Genomic DNA, 17,068 nt, shown 5'->3' on the forward strand with positions numbered 1-17,068 from the left:
CTCTCTCTCTCTCTCTCTCTCTCTCTTTCTCTTTCTCTCTCTTTCCTCTCCCCTCCTTCCTCCATTCCCTTCCCTTTCCCCCAATGAAACTTCCTTCCCATGTAAGTTCTGCCTGATGGCATGTTAGTCCCCCACCATGGGATCTGCCATGGTTCCACCTGGCATGTATTATAACACTAAGCACCTACATTCAAAATTGAGAAATAACAAATAAATAACTTAATGATATACAAAGCTCTGAAAAACAAACTAAACTTTATATCAGTGGGGGGGGGGTCATTAAGATCAGGACAAAAAATTATAAAATGGAAGCAAGAAAATAACAGAATCAATAGAACTAAAATTTGGTTCTTCCAAAAAATAAAAAAGAAAGTTTTATCCAAACTAACCAAGAGAAATAAAGAGAAGACCCAAATTAATAATATTAGAGATGAAAGGGGGCACTATTATAACAGATACCAATGAAATTGAGAAAGTCATTAGGTCTTATCTAAAAAACAAATACTGTAATAAATCTGAAACTCTAAACAAAAAAATGGATGAATTAGGCCTGCCAAATTAAGCCAAGATGAGACAAACAATTTAAACAGATCTATAAGCGGTGAAGTTGAAACAGAAATTTTTCAATCCCATAACTAAAAGACATCCACAGTATGACAGCTTCACTGGTGAATTTTATCAGACTTCAAAGTGAAGGGACCAGCTCCCCATTTCGGCAGCCATAACAGTAACACATGCTTGCCACGACCTTGCCTTGGTCACTAGGAGGTTAGGTGCCTGCCTTGTGGCAAAGAACCAATCAGAAGTTAGCTGGTGGTGCTATGCTTTACAGTTCTGGGTGTGCTTTACGGACAAGGGCACAGCAATGATGCACAGAGCATAGCAACCACCCTGGGAGGGCCTATGGGCCATAACAATCAGTTGACCAATCAACACAAGGCAAACCCTCCAAGCCTGGAGCCACACCAATCCTGAGCCTGTGCATACCCCTAGACACTCCGCTTACGCTGCCCTATAAGATGCTGCATAGAGATGCAGACACTTTGAGCTGTCTTTCCTAGCTATCCGCCATGGTGGATTGATGGAAGGCCTGATCTAACATGTGGTTAGCTCATTAAACAATAATAAAGCCTTGTGCAGTTTGCATCAAGCTTTCAACTCCACCTGGTGATTGGGGTGACGGCGGTCCTGAGCTGAGATCCTGGAGGCCTGAGCTTCTGGGGGTCTTACAAAAGAACTAACATCAATGTTGTGTTATAATATATATGTACATGTATTATATTGATTGATTGATAGATATAGATAAACATAGGTAATATAAATACATATAAATAAAAATATGGAATAATATATAAATAGAAAAGGAAGGAATATTACTGTTGTGATTTGAATGAGAAATGTCCCTCATAGACCCTTATAGTTGAATACTTGGTCTCCATTTGGTGGTGTTCTGTAGGACAGTTAATGGAAAGAGGTGAAACCTTTCTCAAGGTATGTCATTGGAGGAGGCAGGATTTGAGGGTTTGGAGCCTTTCCACATTTGCTGTTCATTCTGTCTGCTGCCTGTGTCAATAAAGCTGTGACCAGTCAAACTTCCTTCTCCTGCCAAGATGCCTAGCCTTGCCTGTTATCTTTCCTATCCCATCATTATGACTGTGAGCCAAAAAAACCTTTCTTCCTTATGTTGCTTTTGGTTATGATATTTTATCAAAGTCACAGAAAACTAACATAATCACCAAACCCTTTCTATAAAGCTAGTGTTACCTTGATATGAAATCAAATAAAGATGAAACATAAAAAGAATATTACAGACCAATCTCCCTGTTGAACATAGATTCAAAAATTCTCAACAAAATATTTACAAACAAATTAAGAACACATCAAAAAAGATTATTCACCATGACCAAGCTGGCTTTATTCCAGATATGCAGGGATGGCTCAATATATGTAAATCAATAAATGTTATAAATTACAAAAATGGTCTCAAGAACAGAAATCACATGGTCATCTTAATAGATTAAATAAGACTTTTTAAAAAATCCAACATCCCTTCATGTTAAAAGTCCTGATGTAATTCAGAAGAACCATCATATCTCAACATACAGGCTACAGCCAACATTATATTAAATGAGGGAAAACTCAAAGCATTTCCACTACAACCATGAACAAGACAACAACCATCTCTACTTTTAATCAACATAGAACTGAAGTCTTGGCCGCAGCAGTAAGACAAGAGAAGGAAACAAAAAGGTTCACAAACAGGAAAGAGCAAAGCCAACGAATCTATTTGCAGATAATATAATTCTGTGCATAAGAGACCTTAAATACTTCACCAGAAAAGATTTAGAATTAATAGAAGCTTAACAGATGAAAATCAGTAGCCTTCCTATATACCAATGACAAGCATACTGAGAAGAAATCAGCAAATCAATCCCACTCACAATAGCCTTAAAAATAAGTAAACAAAATGTCTTGGAATCGCCTTACCCAAGTGTGGCGGTTTGAATAAGAATGGTCCCCATATGCTCATATATTTAAATGCTTAGTCACCAGGGAATGAAACTGTTTGAAAGGATTAGGATTAGAAGATGTGGCCTTATTGGGAGAAGTGTGTCACTAGGGGTGGGCTTTGAGGTTTCAAGCCCACTCTAGGCCCAGTTCCCCCACACACAACTGCCCTTTCTGTCTCTCTCTCTCTCTCTCCCTCACCCGCTTCCTCTCCCTCACCCTTCCTCTCTTTCCCTTCCCTTCCCTCCCCCTCCATCCCTCTCTGCCTCTGCCTCTGCCTCTGCCTCTGCCTCTGCCTCTGCCTCTCTGCCTCTGCCTCTCTGCCTCTCTGCCTCTCTGCCTCTGCCTCTCTGCCTCTGCCTCTCTGCCTCTGCCTCTCTCTCTGCCTCTGCCTCTGCCTGCTGCCTACAGATCAGGATATAGCACTGAGATACTGCTCCAGTTCCATCCATACAGAAATGGTCCTCACCATGATGATAACAGACTAAACCTCTGAAATGTAAGCCAGCCCCCAATTAAATGTTTTCTTTTATAAAGCTGCCGTGGTCATGGTGTCTCTTCACAGCAATAGAACACCGAATAAGACAACAAGGATGTGGAAGACCTCTATGATGAAACTTGAAACACTGGAGAAATAAATTTATAAAGAAGGTAGAAGATGAAAATATCTCCTAGGTTCACAGATTGGTAGGACTGATAGTGTAAAAATGGCCATCCTAAAAAAGCAATCTATAGGGTCAAAAAGCAATCTCAATCAAAACTGTAGTGACAAGGTAAGAGCCCCACCTGCCGTCAGGACCCTCCCATGCCCTCAGCTCAGGAGACCCATCCCACTGACAACCCTTCTGTTCCCACCTGCTGTCCCCACTGCCATGTCCCTGTAAGTCCCTCAAGCCACATGAGTGTCCAGGCCCCTCCCCCTGAGGAGGTTCCACTCTGTTGAACACTAACTGTCCTAACAGCTGAACCCAGCACCCATCCTACAGAGTAAAAAGTCCAAACTCTGGACTTGAAATCCCACCAATCCCTACTCTGGAAAGCTTTACCCTGAAAAATTCCATGCCCCTCCACAAAAATAAATAAATAAATAAATAAATAAATATTAGAAAAAAAAAACTTCTATATAAACCCTGCCTTCTGTTCAGTTCCCTGCTGTTTCTCACCTGAGCAGAGGCAGCCACCCTCCTGGATTTTTTTCCCTCCCAATAAATCTCTTGTGTGAGGTTTGTTGTGCAGTGTGACTTCATGGTGTTCCTTGACTCCCAACTGGCAGGATACCTTTCCATCTGAGCTTGTGCTGAAATCCTGGATAGGCTCTAGTAGTGCCTGTGTTTCTCCTCAGGAGTCTAAACTGCAGGGACTTTAGCCCTCATCTCTAGTTCACCTGTAGCAGACTCACCTTCCAGCTAATCTATTGCTCAGCACCCCATCCACCAGCGGGCAATTAGGTAAGCTTCCCCTTTAGACAGTGTAAATGTTTCCCGTGCAGCACCCCTCGGGCACTCTTGGAGGCGGAGGTACCCTTACCCACAATCTGTAAGACTACAGCTGGCCTCTTCACCTGGCTCCTAGTCCCAACCCTTGGAGTTACAATCCTACAGTTTCCCTATGCCCCTTCTGCCCTCTTCTCCCATCTTCCCTGCAGAGCTGCTGGTAACCCCACAGCTCCTTTAGGCCTTCGTGGCTTTTGCGACCCCATTCTCAACAATTTTCTGTAGAAGAGAGCTCTTTATTTTGTACTTTGGCCTCTACGAAAGCCCTGGTACCAGGCACAAGTCTCTCCTCTGGCTTACTCAGGCAAAGTCCCTGACCCTGGCTGAGTGAGGGGATATTCAATAGCTTGAGTCCTGCAGAGCCCCACGACTACAAGCCACAGTGACATTTTCCTTCTCCCTCATCCATGGGAATGTGTCTTCCATGTCCTCTCATTCCCCCTTGATCCTATTAGAAAACCTCCCGCCTGTCTCCACCTGATACCTGACCTTAAGGACACTAAACTTATTTGCTTTTGCAATCAAATTTGGCTTCAATACCCCTTTGATAATTAATCCAAAGGGCCACCTAATGGCACCCTAGACCCTAATATTATTTGGAACCTTTACAGATTCTGTGAGTGATCAGGGAAATGGAAAGAGATCCCCCATTCCCTATTTCTCTTTTCTACACTCAAAGCCCTGTTTGTTTTTGTCTAGTCTCACATACACAAACACTGTGTAAATGTCCTGTCTTTTAAGTTACCCTAGATGGATCTGAAAGTTTTGTTGCAAAGTGGGAGCCAGGAGCCAGACCTAGCAGGAGGGGGAGAAAGCAAAGGAGTAGGCCACATGCAGCACGTACACACCCTACACACACTTCACTGGCTGCTGCTTCTCTCAGCTCGCTCCTGCAGCACTCTTTGTCTAGAGCCAGGACTCAAAATGTTCCTATCTCTAAGCCTTCTTTGTTATTAGCTTACTAGCTGCAGCTTTACAGGATCTGGGTATCTTCTAGGAATGAGTGGCATGAGACTGACACTTTAGGCTGTCCCACTTCCATTAAAATCTGGCTCTGGAGTTAGGTTATGCCCCCTCCCTCCTCCAGAGCCAAGCATGTTTGTCTAAAGATTTCTTCCAAAATATCTGCCCCATATCAGGTGAGTCACCTAATTATGTGACACAAGAAGAAGAGCAAAACAAGACAAAGGGACAGACTATTCCCAATAGGAACTATTGCTACTCATCTCATACATTTTTGGTTTTGGTTTAAGGACCTAAAACTTTTATAAAACTATTTATGTAAACTTTCCGTACCTCAAGATTTGTAAGCATATTGGGTATGATTAAAAACCTGTAACAAAAGGGTTAATTTAAAACTCAAAACACCAAGGGTGATAGCTAAAAATCTATATAGGTAATCTTAAAAGAAACATGTGGCTTGAGGCCATCTTAGCTGCTGCACCCTCCCCATGGGATGGAGGCAGTCATGTGGCTGACAGTCATCTTTGGTAGGGTTGGAAAGGATGGACTTAGCCATGTGACCTCACTCCCATCTTAATTAGAGATGTCCTTTTCATAAGTTGTGGATAGTCACCACTCCCTTTACTCAATTTCTTAATCTGTTTATCTCTTTCAACACAAGATTTAGCTCCAATCCACTCTCTGGTACTTTTTTCTCCTCAGATATTTTTTCTTGCTCAACTTGCTCCTTTTCATTATGTATCTTCATCAGAATTACCACTAATATATCCACACGACTGAATCTATACTAGGCTGTTTGAGATTTCTTCTGCCAAAAGAATACAAAACTCTTCACTTTAGCCTCAGGTAGACATTTCAGACAAGAGCAAAAGACAGCCACTTCCTTAATTCTTCGCCTCTAACACCTCTTGAGCAAGCCCCCAATGGTTCAAATCATTATCAGCACCATTGTCTTCCATGCTCCTACCAGTATGGCCTACTGCTCCTACCAGTATGGTCCATTAAGCAAGGCTTAAAGCATTCAACTGCTTTCCAAATCCAAAGTGCCAAAGTCCAAATTCATCTAAACAAAAACATGATCAGGCCTATCAGAATATACCCCAGTCCCTGGTACCAACTTGTCTTAGTTGGTTTTTATTTCTGTGAAAAGACACCATGAACATGGCAACTGTTATAAGGAACACATTTAATTGGAGTGGCAGCTTACTGTTTCAGAGGTTCAGTCGATTATCATCATGATGGGAAACACGGTGATGGGCAGGCAGGTGTGGTGCTGGAGCTGAGAGTGCTGCATCTTGCAGGCAACAGGACATTGACTAAGACACTGGGCAGTATGGTAAGCATGGGAAACCTCAAAACCTGCCCCCTCAGTGACACACTTCCTCCAACAAGGCCATTCCCACTCCAACAAAGCCACACCTCCTAATAGTGCCACTCCCTATGAGCTTGTGGGGGCCAATTGCATTCACATCACCACAACCTATCAGAATGGCTAAAATCAAAAACACAAGTAGCAGCTCATGCTGGAGAGGATATGGAGCAAACTATTCCATTGCTGGTTGGAGTACAAATTTGTACTCCAGCCTCTTTGGAAAGGGGGCAGTTTCTCAGAAAATTGGAAATTGATCTACCTCAAAACCCAGCTATACCATTGTTTGGCATATACCCAATGGATCCATCTAACACAAGGATACTTGCTCAGCCATGTTTATTGTAGCTTTATTCATAATAGTCAGAAACTAGAAACACCCTAGATGTCCTCAACCAAAGAATGAATAAAGAAAATCTGGTACACTTACACAATGGAGTATTACTCATCTGTTAAAAAAAAAATAAGAACATTGTTAAATTTGCAGGCAATGGATGGAACTAGAAAAAAAAATCATCCTGATTGAGGTAACCCAGACCCAGAAAGAACAAACAGGGTATGTACTCACTCATAACAGGATAGTAGATGTAAAGCAAAGTATAACCAGGCTACAATCTACAGCCCCAAAGAAGCTAGGTAACAAAGAGGACCCTAAAAGGGACACATGGATCTCTCAGGGAAGGAGAAATAGAATAGATTTTATGGATAGCCTAGGAGTGGGTGGGATGGGAACAGGAGGAATGGGGGTGATTGAGAGAGAGGAAACTGGAATTAGGGGGCATTTGAGGGGCAAGGTACAAACCTAGTGCAATGGAAACTCCCAGGAATATATTTGGGTGACCCTAGCAAAGACTCCTAGTAATAGGAAATGTGTACCTGAACTGGCCATCTTCTGTAACCAGACAAGGCTTCCAGTGGAGGGATTGGGAGACTAACCTAGCCATAAAACCTTTGACCTACAGTTTGTTCTGCCTGCATGGGGTAAAGGTGGAGCAGAACTTGTGGAAGTTGCTAACCAATGACTGGTCCAACTTGAGACCCATACCACAAAAGGGAGCCCATGCCTGACACTGTCTGGAAGGTCAGGAACTAGAGGTGAGATAGCCCAGAGACCTAGGATAGAACTAAACACAAAGGAAAAAAAAAAAAGTCAATGAAATGATTCCCAATGATACTTTGCTATACTTCTAGACCAGAGCCTGGCATAATCGTCATCAGGGAAGCTTCATCCAGCAACTGATGGGTACAGATGTAGAAACCTACAGTCAAACATTGCTCGCAGCTTTGGGGATCCTGTGGAAGAGGAGGAAGAATTATAGGACCTAGAGGGGTCAAAAACACCACAAGAAAACAGCCCACAGAATCAATTAACCAAGGTTCACAGAGACTGAACCAACAATCAAGGAGCCTATGGGGTCTGAGCTAGGTCCTCTGCATATATGCTATGGTTATGTGGAGCTCCTAACAGTAGGAGCGGGAATTGTCTCTGACTCTTGTCAGCTTTTGCGTCCGTTTTCCTCCTCCTAATGGGTTACCTTGAGCTCAATCCTTGAGATCCACATGGTGGAGGGAAAAAACAGATTCCTGCACACTATCCTCTGACCTCCACATATGTTGTGCATATGCACACGTGCACTCGAGCACGTTGTACACACACACACACACACACACACACACACACACACATATATATATATATATAAATTTTTAAAGGATTTTGAACATAAGGGTCCTGCATAGATGGGCAATGTTGCTCCTAGAAAATATGGGATATTAAACAAAAATCTCAGTGCTATGCACAGGACATCTGACTACAAGTTAATAGTCAGGGAAGTGCCAGAGGCCTCCAAAACAACACAGGCTACTTCCATTGCTCTTGGTTACCCATCATAACTAAATGGTACAACCATATTGCTGAAGACACTACACACTTAGGTAGTAGAGCATAGAAAAATCAATCTTGAACTGACAAGGACACCTCCTCTCTCTCTCTCTGTGTCTCTCTCTCTGTGTGTGTCTCTCTCTGTCTCTGTCTGTCTCTGTCTGTCTCTCTCTCTCTCTCTTTATTTTGGTTTTTCAAGACAGGGTTTCTCTGTGTAGCCTTGGCTGTCCTGGCTGACTGGCTTGCTTTCATTGTGCTAGAAGATCCTGGGGAAGAAAAGACAGCAACCTTCTTATCCAATGCTAAACCCTGCTAACTACAATACTAACCTGCCAGGCAAGATATGGGCAATGCTATGATGGTAACATGACTATTCTGAGGGTAATTAGCACTTTCTGACTGGCTTTGAGATTAATTGATGCCTAGTCAAAAGTTCATGGCTAGAGAGGTCACAGGCCATAGAGGTTAGACCAACTACTATATGTTTGTTAAATGGTGATGTTGTCAAACCCTAACCCTAACCCTAACCCTAAACCCTAAACCCAACCCTATGCATATACCCATAGATCTGTGTGAGTCCTAACCTTGATCACAGAAACTTCTTTTTCAATGGGCAGCAGTCAATGCAAGATTAATGACTGATCAAAGTGATAAGAATTAGTGGCTATGGGGCTGGAGAGATGGCTCAGAGGTTAAGAGAACTGACTGCTCTTCCAGAGGTCCTGAGTTCAATTCCCAGCAACCACATGGTGGCTCACAACCATCTATAATGAGATCCTGTGCCCTCTTCAGGAGTGCAGGGATACATGCAGACAGAATGTTGTATACATAATAAATAAATCTTAAAAAAAAAGAATTAGCAGCTATGAATGTTCAGCCCTAAATGAGACATCTATACCAACTGTCCCTTCAAGACTTTAGGAACACTACAGAGGAGGAGGTAGAAAGAATGCAGGAGCTGGAGGACAAGGAGGAAGGCTATGAAATACTGTCCTGTGGACATGGCATGGATGTTATATTCATAAATTTACAAGTGTGTGGTCACTTGTACAAGATCAAGCCAGTCAAAGTTCCAGCATTAACAGTGGAGAGGTTCATATGGCCTCACCCCAATCTGAGGAGTTACTGGAAATTAGTGGCAGTGGTAGTGAAGAGGGAGGTAGTTTTATTTGGAGATGTGGCCACTGATATACTGTCCATGCTCTAGACGATAGCTAGCCCCACACCCATGTGCACACAAGTAGCACTAATTGGACTTACAATGTTATAAAAAAATTTCAATAATTTAAAAATAAAAGATTATAGCTACCAGTTTCTGAAACTTCAAGTTTGGGTATATGTCTGAACATGGGTCCAATTCTAACTTTCTATGGAAAATTCAATCTTTACACAGAAATGAATTACCTATTCAAAATATTATTCAGTGAATACTGAGAGAGAAAAAAGCTCATGGGTATTGCAAATATAAAGAAAATCTGGGAAAAGATACTTGCTAATGCTCACCTTCTAGTCCATCTTCACTCCTTGTGACTTTTACCAACCATAGAGTCACTCTGTACAGGGACTACTAGGCTGAGACCCAGAGAGACAATATTTATCCTCCTTCCTGTCCTCCATTCCAATCTCTCTAGACTTACCCTTAGTCTTGCCCCAGTTATACCCAGGAGTGCCTCCTCCAGACCACCTCCATCCCCTAGGCACTCAGCCTCTTGGTGCAGACCCAGGGATCCCTAGTTCTTTCCTGGTGCCCCTTTCAGCCTTTCCTTTAAACCTATGTGCACTGTGACTCCCAGTGACCCACTCTTTCCCAGGGACCTCACAGCCACCTCAATTGACTTAGGACCCAGAGTGAACAACAGCAACCAAAGAAGAGACCAGATATCTATACCAAGAAACACTTTAAATGTCAAACTCTGGATGTCTTGACCCCAAAACACAAATATGAACAACCTAGCCAATATGTCTCCTCCAGAAGCCAGCAAACTATTGCAATAGGCTCTGAGGAAAGCAATTTAGCTGACACATAAGACAAGAGCCTCAAAATAGCAATTGTGAATATGTTCAGAGACCTTAAAGAGGGTATGAATAAATACCTTATAAAGACTGTAAGGATATAAAGAAACAGTTGGATGAAAAAATGAAAACAATTCAAGACCAAAAGTGGGACTTAACAAAGAAATAAAATCACAAAAGAAAGCATAAACTGAAATAAACCTCAAAAGGAAAACTTCTGTATGTGAAACAAAACCCTCAGTGGTAAACCTCAGCAGCAGATTAAAAGACATGGGAGAGAAAATTTCAGTCTTGAAGACAAAGTAAAAGACATGGATAGTTCAGTCAAAGAAAACGTTAAATCTTAAAATAATCCAGGCACAAAACATCCAGGAAATCTGAAGCACTATGAAAAGACCAAACCTATGAATGTTATCTTTATATAGAGGAAGGAGAAGAAACACAGGTCAAAATCACAATTTTTTTAATCATAGGAGAAAATTTCCCCATCTAAAGAAAGAAATGTCAGGGGCTGGAGAGATGGCTCAGAGGTTAAGAACACTAACTGCTCTTCCAGGGGTCCTGAGTTCAATTCCCAGCAACCACATAGTGGCTCACAACCATCTACAATTCAATCTGGTAACCTCTTCTGGCACGTAGGCAGAACACTGTATATGTATTAAATAAATAAATCTTAAAAAAAAAAAGAAAGAAAGAAAGAAAGAAAGAAAGAAAGAAAGAAAGAAAGAAAGAAAGGAAGGAAGAAGGATCTATCAAGGTGTAAGAAGCACACCAAATAAAGAAGAACAGAAAAGAAACTCCCTATGACACATAATAATCAAAACACTAAATATACAGAACCCAAAAAAAGGACATTAAAAGCTACAAGGGGAAAAAAGTCACATATAAAGGCAGGCCTATCAGAATAACACCTGACTTTTCAATGGAGACTCTAAAAGCCAGAAGGGCCTGGATAGACGTTCTAAAATCTCTAAGAGACCACAAATACCCAGCCAGACTACTATACCTTGCAAAACTATCAATCACAGTCAAAGAAGAAAACAAAAAGATTTCAAGATAAAAACAAATTTAAACAATTTTTGTTCATCAATTCATCTCCAAGTAAGAAAAACTAGAAGAAAAAATTCAATCTGATGAGAAATATAACTACAATGAAGAGGAGACAAAGAATAATAATCCTAGAACAGTAAACCAAAGAGGGAAACCCCCACACCAAAATAACAAAATAACAGGAACTGATAAATAATGTTCATTAATAACTCTCAACATCAATGGTCTCAATTCCCCAATAAAAAGATACAGACTAATAGATTAGATTGAAAAACAGGATTCATCTTTCTGATGCATGCAAGAAACACCTCTATATCATGGACAGATATAGCCTAAGGGCAAAAGGATAGAAAAGGTTATTTCAAATAAATAGACCCAAGAAGCAAGCAGAGTTTAGCATTACTATGTTACTATGGCAGAGAGGGCATGGAGAGCAGGGCAGCCCCTGACATGGCTAGCATGTTTCTCCTTTTAGTCCATCTGGGACCCAGCCTATGGGATGGTGCTATCTATATCCACTAAGAGGCCTTTACCTTAGTTACTCCTTTCTGGAAAGACACTCACAGACATGCCCAGAGGTGTGAGTGCCTCACTAATTTCCTATGAACATCTCAATCCAATCAAACAGATGATCAAGATTAGCCATCCCAGCATTAAAGAAATCTAGACGCAGGACCAAGTATTACCCACTCTACTGCATTTGAGCTCCTAAGGGACTCACTCTATAATACCAACACAGTCTGAAAAATCAAACTGCCCTTATTAGTCATCAACATCTTAGTAGGGATTAGGTTCTGAGCCTGACTTTTAATGTAATAACAATGGAACAATAGGACAGAGCTATACTGAGACTCTGAGCATCAAGGGGCAGCATCTGAACTGAATATAGTAAGTGGTGCTAGGTGAGAAGCAGTTACAGATAAAGACTGACCTATTAAGACAGCCAGCCTGGAAGCAGCAATAGCACACTCCCTTGCCTTGGTGAACAAAGCACCAGCTTCAGAGGGCCCAGCCCAGATTCTAATTCCGGTTCAGGTTTTCATTGGACAAGTATGTCCATGCCCTGGAGCAAGGAATGAACCTGAGTTCCAATCCTTATATGAGCAGTGAACAGCTGGGCATTTTACTTAAATAGTACTCAAGCCATATTGCTCCACTTTAAAGAGAAATCAGATAGAGGCGCCCAGCATTTATGAGAAAGAAACATTGTCTGAAGAGGTAAATTAGGGTCTTATTCCAGCTGCTGAGGTTGGGTACTGTACTCTTCCTCAGTCTTATCTACATGGAACAATGGTTAAAATTAGCACAGGCTCGGATTATAAAGCACAAAATATTACAGAAGAGGCCACCATGGCCAGCACATAGCCCATGACTTAGCAATGACTTAGGAATCCAAATCTTACATGTGCTCCAGTTCCTTCTGTGAATCTTCCACGGAAATACCCAGCAACACACAGATGCCCCGTCCAATGGCACTTATCTGCTCTCCTCCAACTACCAGGAACCAAAAGGGAAAAAAGACAGAGATGTAATCAGGCATCATGAAGCATTTTTTCAGGCACTCTATGACCATTCTTAACACCACACATCCTTCTTACAACTTCTTTGATTAAAGTCAGTGAGTATATGAGCCAAAAACTGCCATCCACTCTTCTTTCTTATCCGGAACAAATGAGCGCTGGAAGGTGAATAATCATTGAGCAGAATTTTAGCACCATATCTTATCTTCAACTTTGGGTAAATGCCTGGAACTTTCCACAGTCTCATACATGCATCTAAGAACGAGAACAGGGATTTCCTCCCCAAGAAACTCCAGCTCTGCGGGATTAACTCTCAGAAAGGAGATCTGAGCAGCAAATCCAGTGATGCAAAATGCATACGGCACAGAATGGAAAATGTTCGCATATAAACAAATATGTTTTTCCTGCTTACTGCAAAGGTGAATTCACTATCTGTAAACACTGTGACTTACATGCTAAGTGTCACTTCAGAAACTGCTGTCATCTCCCAGTGTGTTACCAGAGTGGCATTCAGAGCCAATGACCTCTAAATCTTTTGAATCATATACTCTTCGCCCATTAAAAAAAAAAAAAAAAACCTCTAAGAACACCATGCTAATATCTGTGTGTGTATTTACAGTCAACTGTATTCCCTACTACCTTTAGCCAATATCATAAATGTTGGCATGACATTTAATTAATATTCATCATTATGATGGTGAAATTACACCCATATTTTAAGTGGCAACCTTGATAATTTTCTCCTTTTTGCCCAATTTCATTGTATTACTGTTGGTTTTTGTTTTGTTTTGTACTGACCTAACGTTCCAGTCAGGAATAGGTATCAATAGATTTCTGAATGTGCAAACACCAAAACTTAATGCAAAACCAGACATGTCCAAGGTGCTTCTGGCTGTGGACATTCATGCTGATCATGCCCCTTTAATGCAGCATTGGTTCTGAACACATAACACGAACACATGCCACACAACAATAAACATTGCCTGAAACACCTCTACTTAGATTTGAGACTATCACATGTATGAGTTGTATTGTTTTTACAGTACATACCAAGTTTTATGCTCTTACAGAAACATCATGGCTTATAGAAAAGAATGACTTTTAATATTTCCTACTATTCTTCAGCAAGTAAGTATCAAAGCAATGGGGCAGGCAAGCATAGGGAACAGTTTAGCAAACTGGAATGCCACTTGGTCTGAACTTTGCACACACTCCTCTCTGAGCAATGTACCTCACAACCTTTTAGCAGCCTAGGACCCCATCTGCATAGGTTGCATGTATAACAACTTTATTTCTTAATTTTTATTTACATTATTACAATTGACTGATTGTTTTGTTTCTCTGTATTGTTTTGGTGCCTGTCCTAGAACTCAATCTATAGACCAGGCTGGCCTCAAACTCACAGAGATCTGCCTGCCTCTGCCTCCCGAGTGCTGGGATTAAAGGTTTGTACCACCAATGGCCGGCTTTGACTGCCTTTTTTATACTTATCTATTTATGTGATTTAGATGTGTGCCATATGTTTGTGTCACAGCACAAGTTGTCAAAGGACAACTTGTAGGAGTTGATTCTCTCTTCAGGTACACAGATTTGGTGGCAAATGTTTTTACTGGCTAAGCCATTGCATAGGCCCTGTATAATTAATTGCTTCAAACAATGGAAAAAAGTTGCTCCCCTTGGCAACTTCTTGATAAAGCCCCATTACAACTAAAACACAACCTTGGAAACTACAGGCAATGGGTCCATCCACTCTAGACAACTGACTATTATCCAGGTCACTCACTAACTCTTATCCTGAATTGTCTCAATAGCTTAAGCTCAGGTATGATCAAAGGGCTCCCTAGGGAAATTCTAGGAGCGTTAGACACTTCACGAAAGTACCAGCCCAGGGTCTTGCACATGCTGTCAGCACACCCCCAGGCCTGGTTTTGTAGGACAGGGTTTCACTAAATAGCTCACTCTGGCCTTCAATGCTGGGGACTCCACTCTCTGCCCCCAGAGTGCTGGGATGACAGGAATGGACCACCAAGCTACAACCAAAGATACATTTTCCAAACTCTAGATCAGCAGGATGGAGGGCTTAAGGGACCAAAGCTCAAAATTTAAACATGTTGGTGATGACCACATAAAGTAGACAAATTCTCCCCAAAAGAGCCAAACAATCTTTCATCAATGAATTTTCCCAGCTTTCATGTACTTGAATATTTACTGAAATGTTACTAAAGTTCCATAAACTCCAGTCCTATCCTCCTTATTAATCCAGGATGATTCCTAAAACCAAAGTTACAGAGCAGCTTGCAAATCACTAAGTGAGACTCAAAAGTGGACTCCTGAGCCTAAATATGTGATTTAGGTACTTGGTGGGGGAGGAATCTTTGATTCAGATTTATACTTTGTAGACTCAAGGACATGTGTTTGTTATAAAATGGCTTGAAGAAAAAAGAAATCTCTATTGAGATTTCTTGAACTGAAACTTTTTGGGGGATGATTGGGTTTCTTTTGTTGTCCAATCTGCTTTGAACTCCTAGGCTAAAGGGATCCTCCTGCCTCAGCCTCCAAACTGGCTGTTCCTGCATGTGCTTGCCATGGCATCTGACCTAAAAATGTAACTCTGCATATATACAATTAACACCAGATAAGTGATGACTCAGCAGGTGAAGGCGCTTGCTGCCAATCCTGCCCTGAGTTGAATCCCAAGGACCTACATGGTAGTGACATCTCTAAGTAGTCCTCTAGCCTGGCACCAGTGTTCTGTTACGAAAAGAGACACACGCACTAAATAAACAAATGTATTTTTTTAACTTAAAAAACCAGAAGTGTGGCACCTGTTGTTTCAATTTTTTTTTTAGTACTTTTCAAATAACTACAGTAGGTATATTAACCATCTGGATCCTGGCTGCTTCAACTAGACTACCACATTCAACCAACGACTATCGGTTGAACGTCTTGGTCCACATTAATTAGTGGAAAAAAGAAACATGTCATCTTGAATTATGTGGTTCTGACCCGTGGCTGAAGGAAGGGTTCAGAGACCTACATCTGCACCTAGTCGGGATGCCTTCATGTATTTGCACACAACTGTCAGAGCTTAAACAATGAGTAATTCCTCATCTGTGCATTTTATCATGAGTCAAGTATCTTTTTAAAAGAAAAGATGCAAAAGGAGGGTGCTAAATTAAAACATTTCAGCCAGGGAGGTGGGAAACGGGGGGGAGTCCGCTCCAGAAATGCTCCCTGTGTGTTGTGCGTGCAACAGTACATTCAAGAACGGGCCCTGGGGATGCTGGCAGGTTCTGCCACCTTGTCTGTACGACACACACACACACACACACACACACACACACACACACACACACACACACAGATGACGATGATTATAATGATGATGACGATGATGAGGGTTTATGCTGCACCCAAAGCACGGAGCCAGAGCCCGTGAGCGGCCAAGCACGTGCCGGGTCTTCTCGGCCACGGCGCTGGCTGGAGCTGCCCGTCAACGCGGGGCTACGGGGAACCCTCACACGGAACAGCGGGTCGCGGGGGTCAGAGGCTGCTCCTCCCGGGCCCGGCCCCGCCCGACTGACCTGTGACGCTAGCCTGGGTGACGCGCTGCACCACGGCCTTCATGGCGGCGGTTGTGGCTACTGGGGCAGGCCGTGTGGTCAGACCTTGCAACTCCGCCCGCAGCTCCCCGGCCGGCGCCCTCTGCCGGTAACACCCGGAAGCGCTCCGGGAGGACCCATTCCACGGAGCTGCGGAGCGCCCACGTCGGCCACGCCCACCCACCAATTGGCCCCGCCCAAGTCAATCACGCTCACCTGCCACCCATCCATAACCTCGCCCATCCGTGGTAGGCCCCGCCCCATCCACAGCTGAGCTCCATCCATCCTAATCCCTTAGCGTAGTCCCAAACTGGCAGCCCAGACTCCACTATGCCCAGACACACCTTAATTTCTGCTCTAGTTTCTTTCGCCCTCTACTTTGCCCTGAGTCCTTTTCCTCCGATTCCAGGTTTCCCCAAAATCTTCACTTGTTCTCCAACCCTCAGCAGCAAGCCTGTTGCTAAATACAAAAGGATCTGCTGCTAAAATAGGCATTTAATCATATAAGTATTAGTTTATCTTAGACATGTCACGATAGTAAGTAGGTATATGAGTGTAGAACTCTAATTCCTTCCTAATACAAATCTAATAATTAGCCCTATCATAGGGTTGTTAGGAAATTTGAATAAAATAAACTGTAAGGGTGCTTAGAAGGCTATAAAGAGCCA

General features: G+C 42.3%; 1 protein-coding gene and 1 long non-coding RNA gene across 3 annotated transcripts in view; both read right to left on the reverse strand.

Moving 5' to 3' along the window:
* LOC118239043 overlaps positions 1 to 8,702 on the reverse strand; it is an 11,324-nt gene extending 2,622 nt beyond the window's left edge. Inside the window, exons 1-2 of the long non-coding RNA XR_004770440.1 lie at positions 7,509 to 8,702; positions 6,764 to 6,782 (exon numbers count right to left, since the gene is read on the reverse strand). This is a non-coding gene — a long non-coding RNA (uncharacterized LOC118239043). The remainder of the gene's footprint in view (positions 1 to 6,763; positions 6,783 to 7,508) is intronic.
* The window catches only part of Dtd1 (D-aminoacyl-tRNA deacylase 1), a 193,967-nt gene extending 177,427 nt beyond the window's left edge, over positions 1 to 16,540 (reverse strand). For both annotated transcript variants that reach the window (XM_027421610.2, XM_027421609.2), the window contains exons 1-2: positions 16,383 to 16,540; positions 12,682 to 12,772 (exon numbers count right to left, since the gene is read on the reverse strand). In XM_027421610.2, the coding sequence (XP_027277411.1) occupies positions 12,682 to 12,772; positions 16,383 to 16,425 (134 nt within the window). In that variant the 5' untranslated portion in view covers positions 16,426 to 16,540. The remainder of the gene's footprint in view (positions 1 to 12,681; positions 12,773 to 16,382) is intronic.
* Between the last annotated feature and the right edge of the window lie 528 nt (positions 16,541 to 17,068).

This window comes from Cricetulus griseus, chromosome 6 (genome assembly GCF_003668045.3).
Source record: "Cricetulus griseus strain 17A/GY chromosome 6, alternate assembly CriGri-PICRH-1.0, whole genome shotgun sequence".
NCBI classification, from domain to species: Eukaryota; Metazoa; Chordata; class Mammalia; order Rodentia; family Cricetidae; genus Cricetulus; species Cricetulus griseus.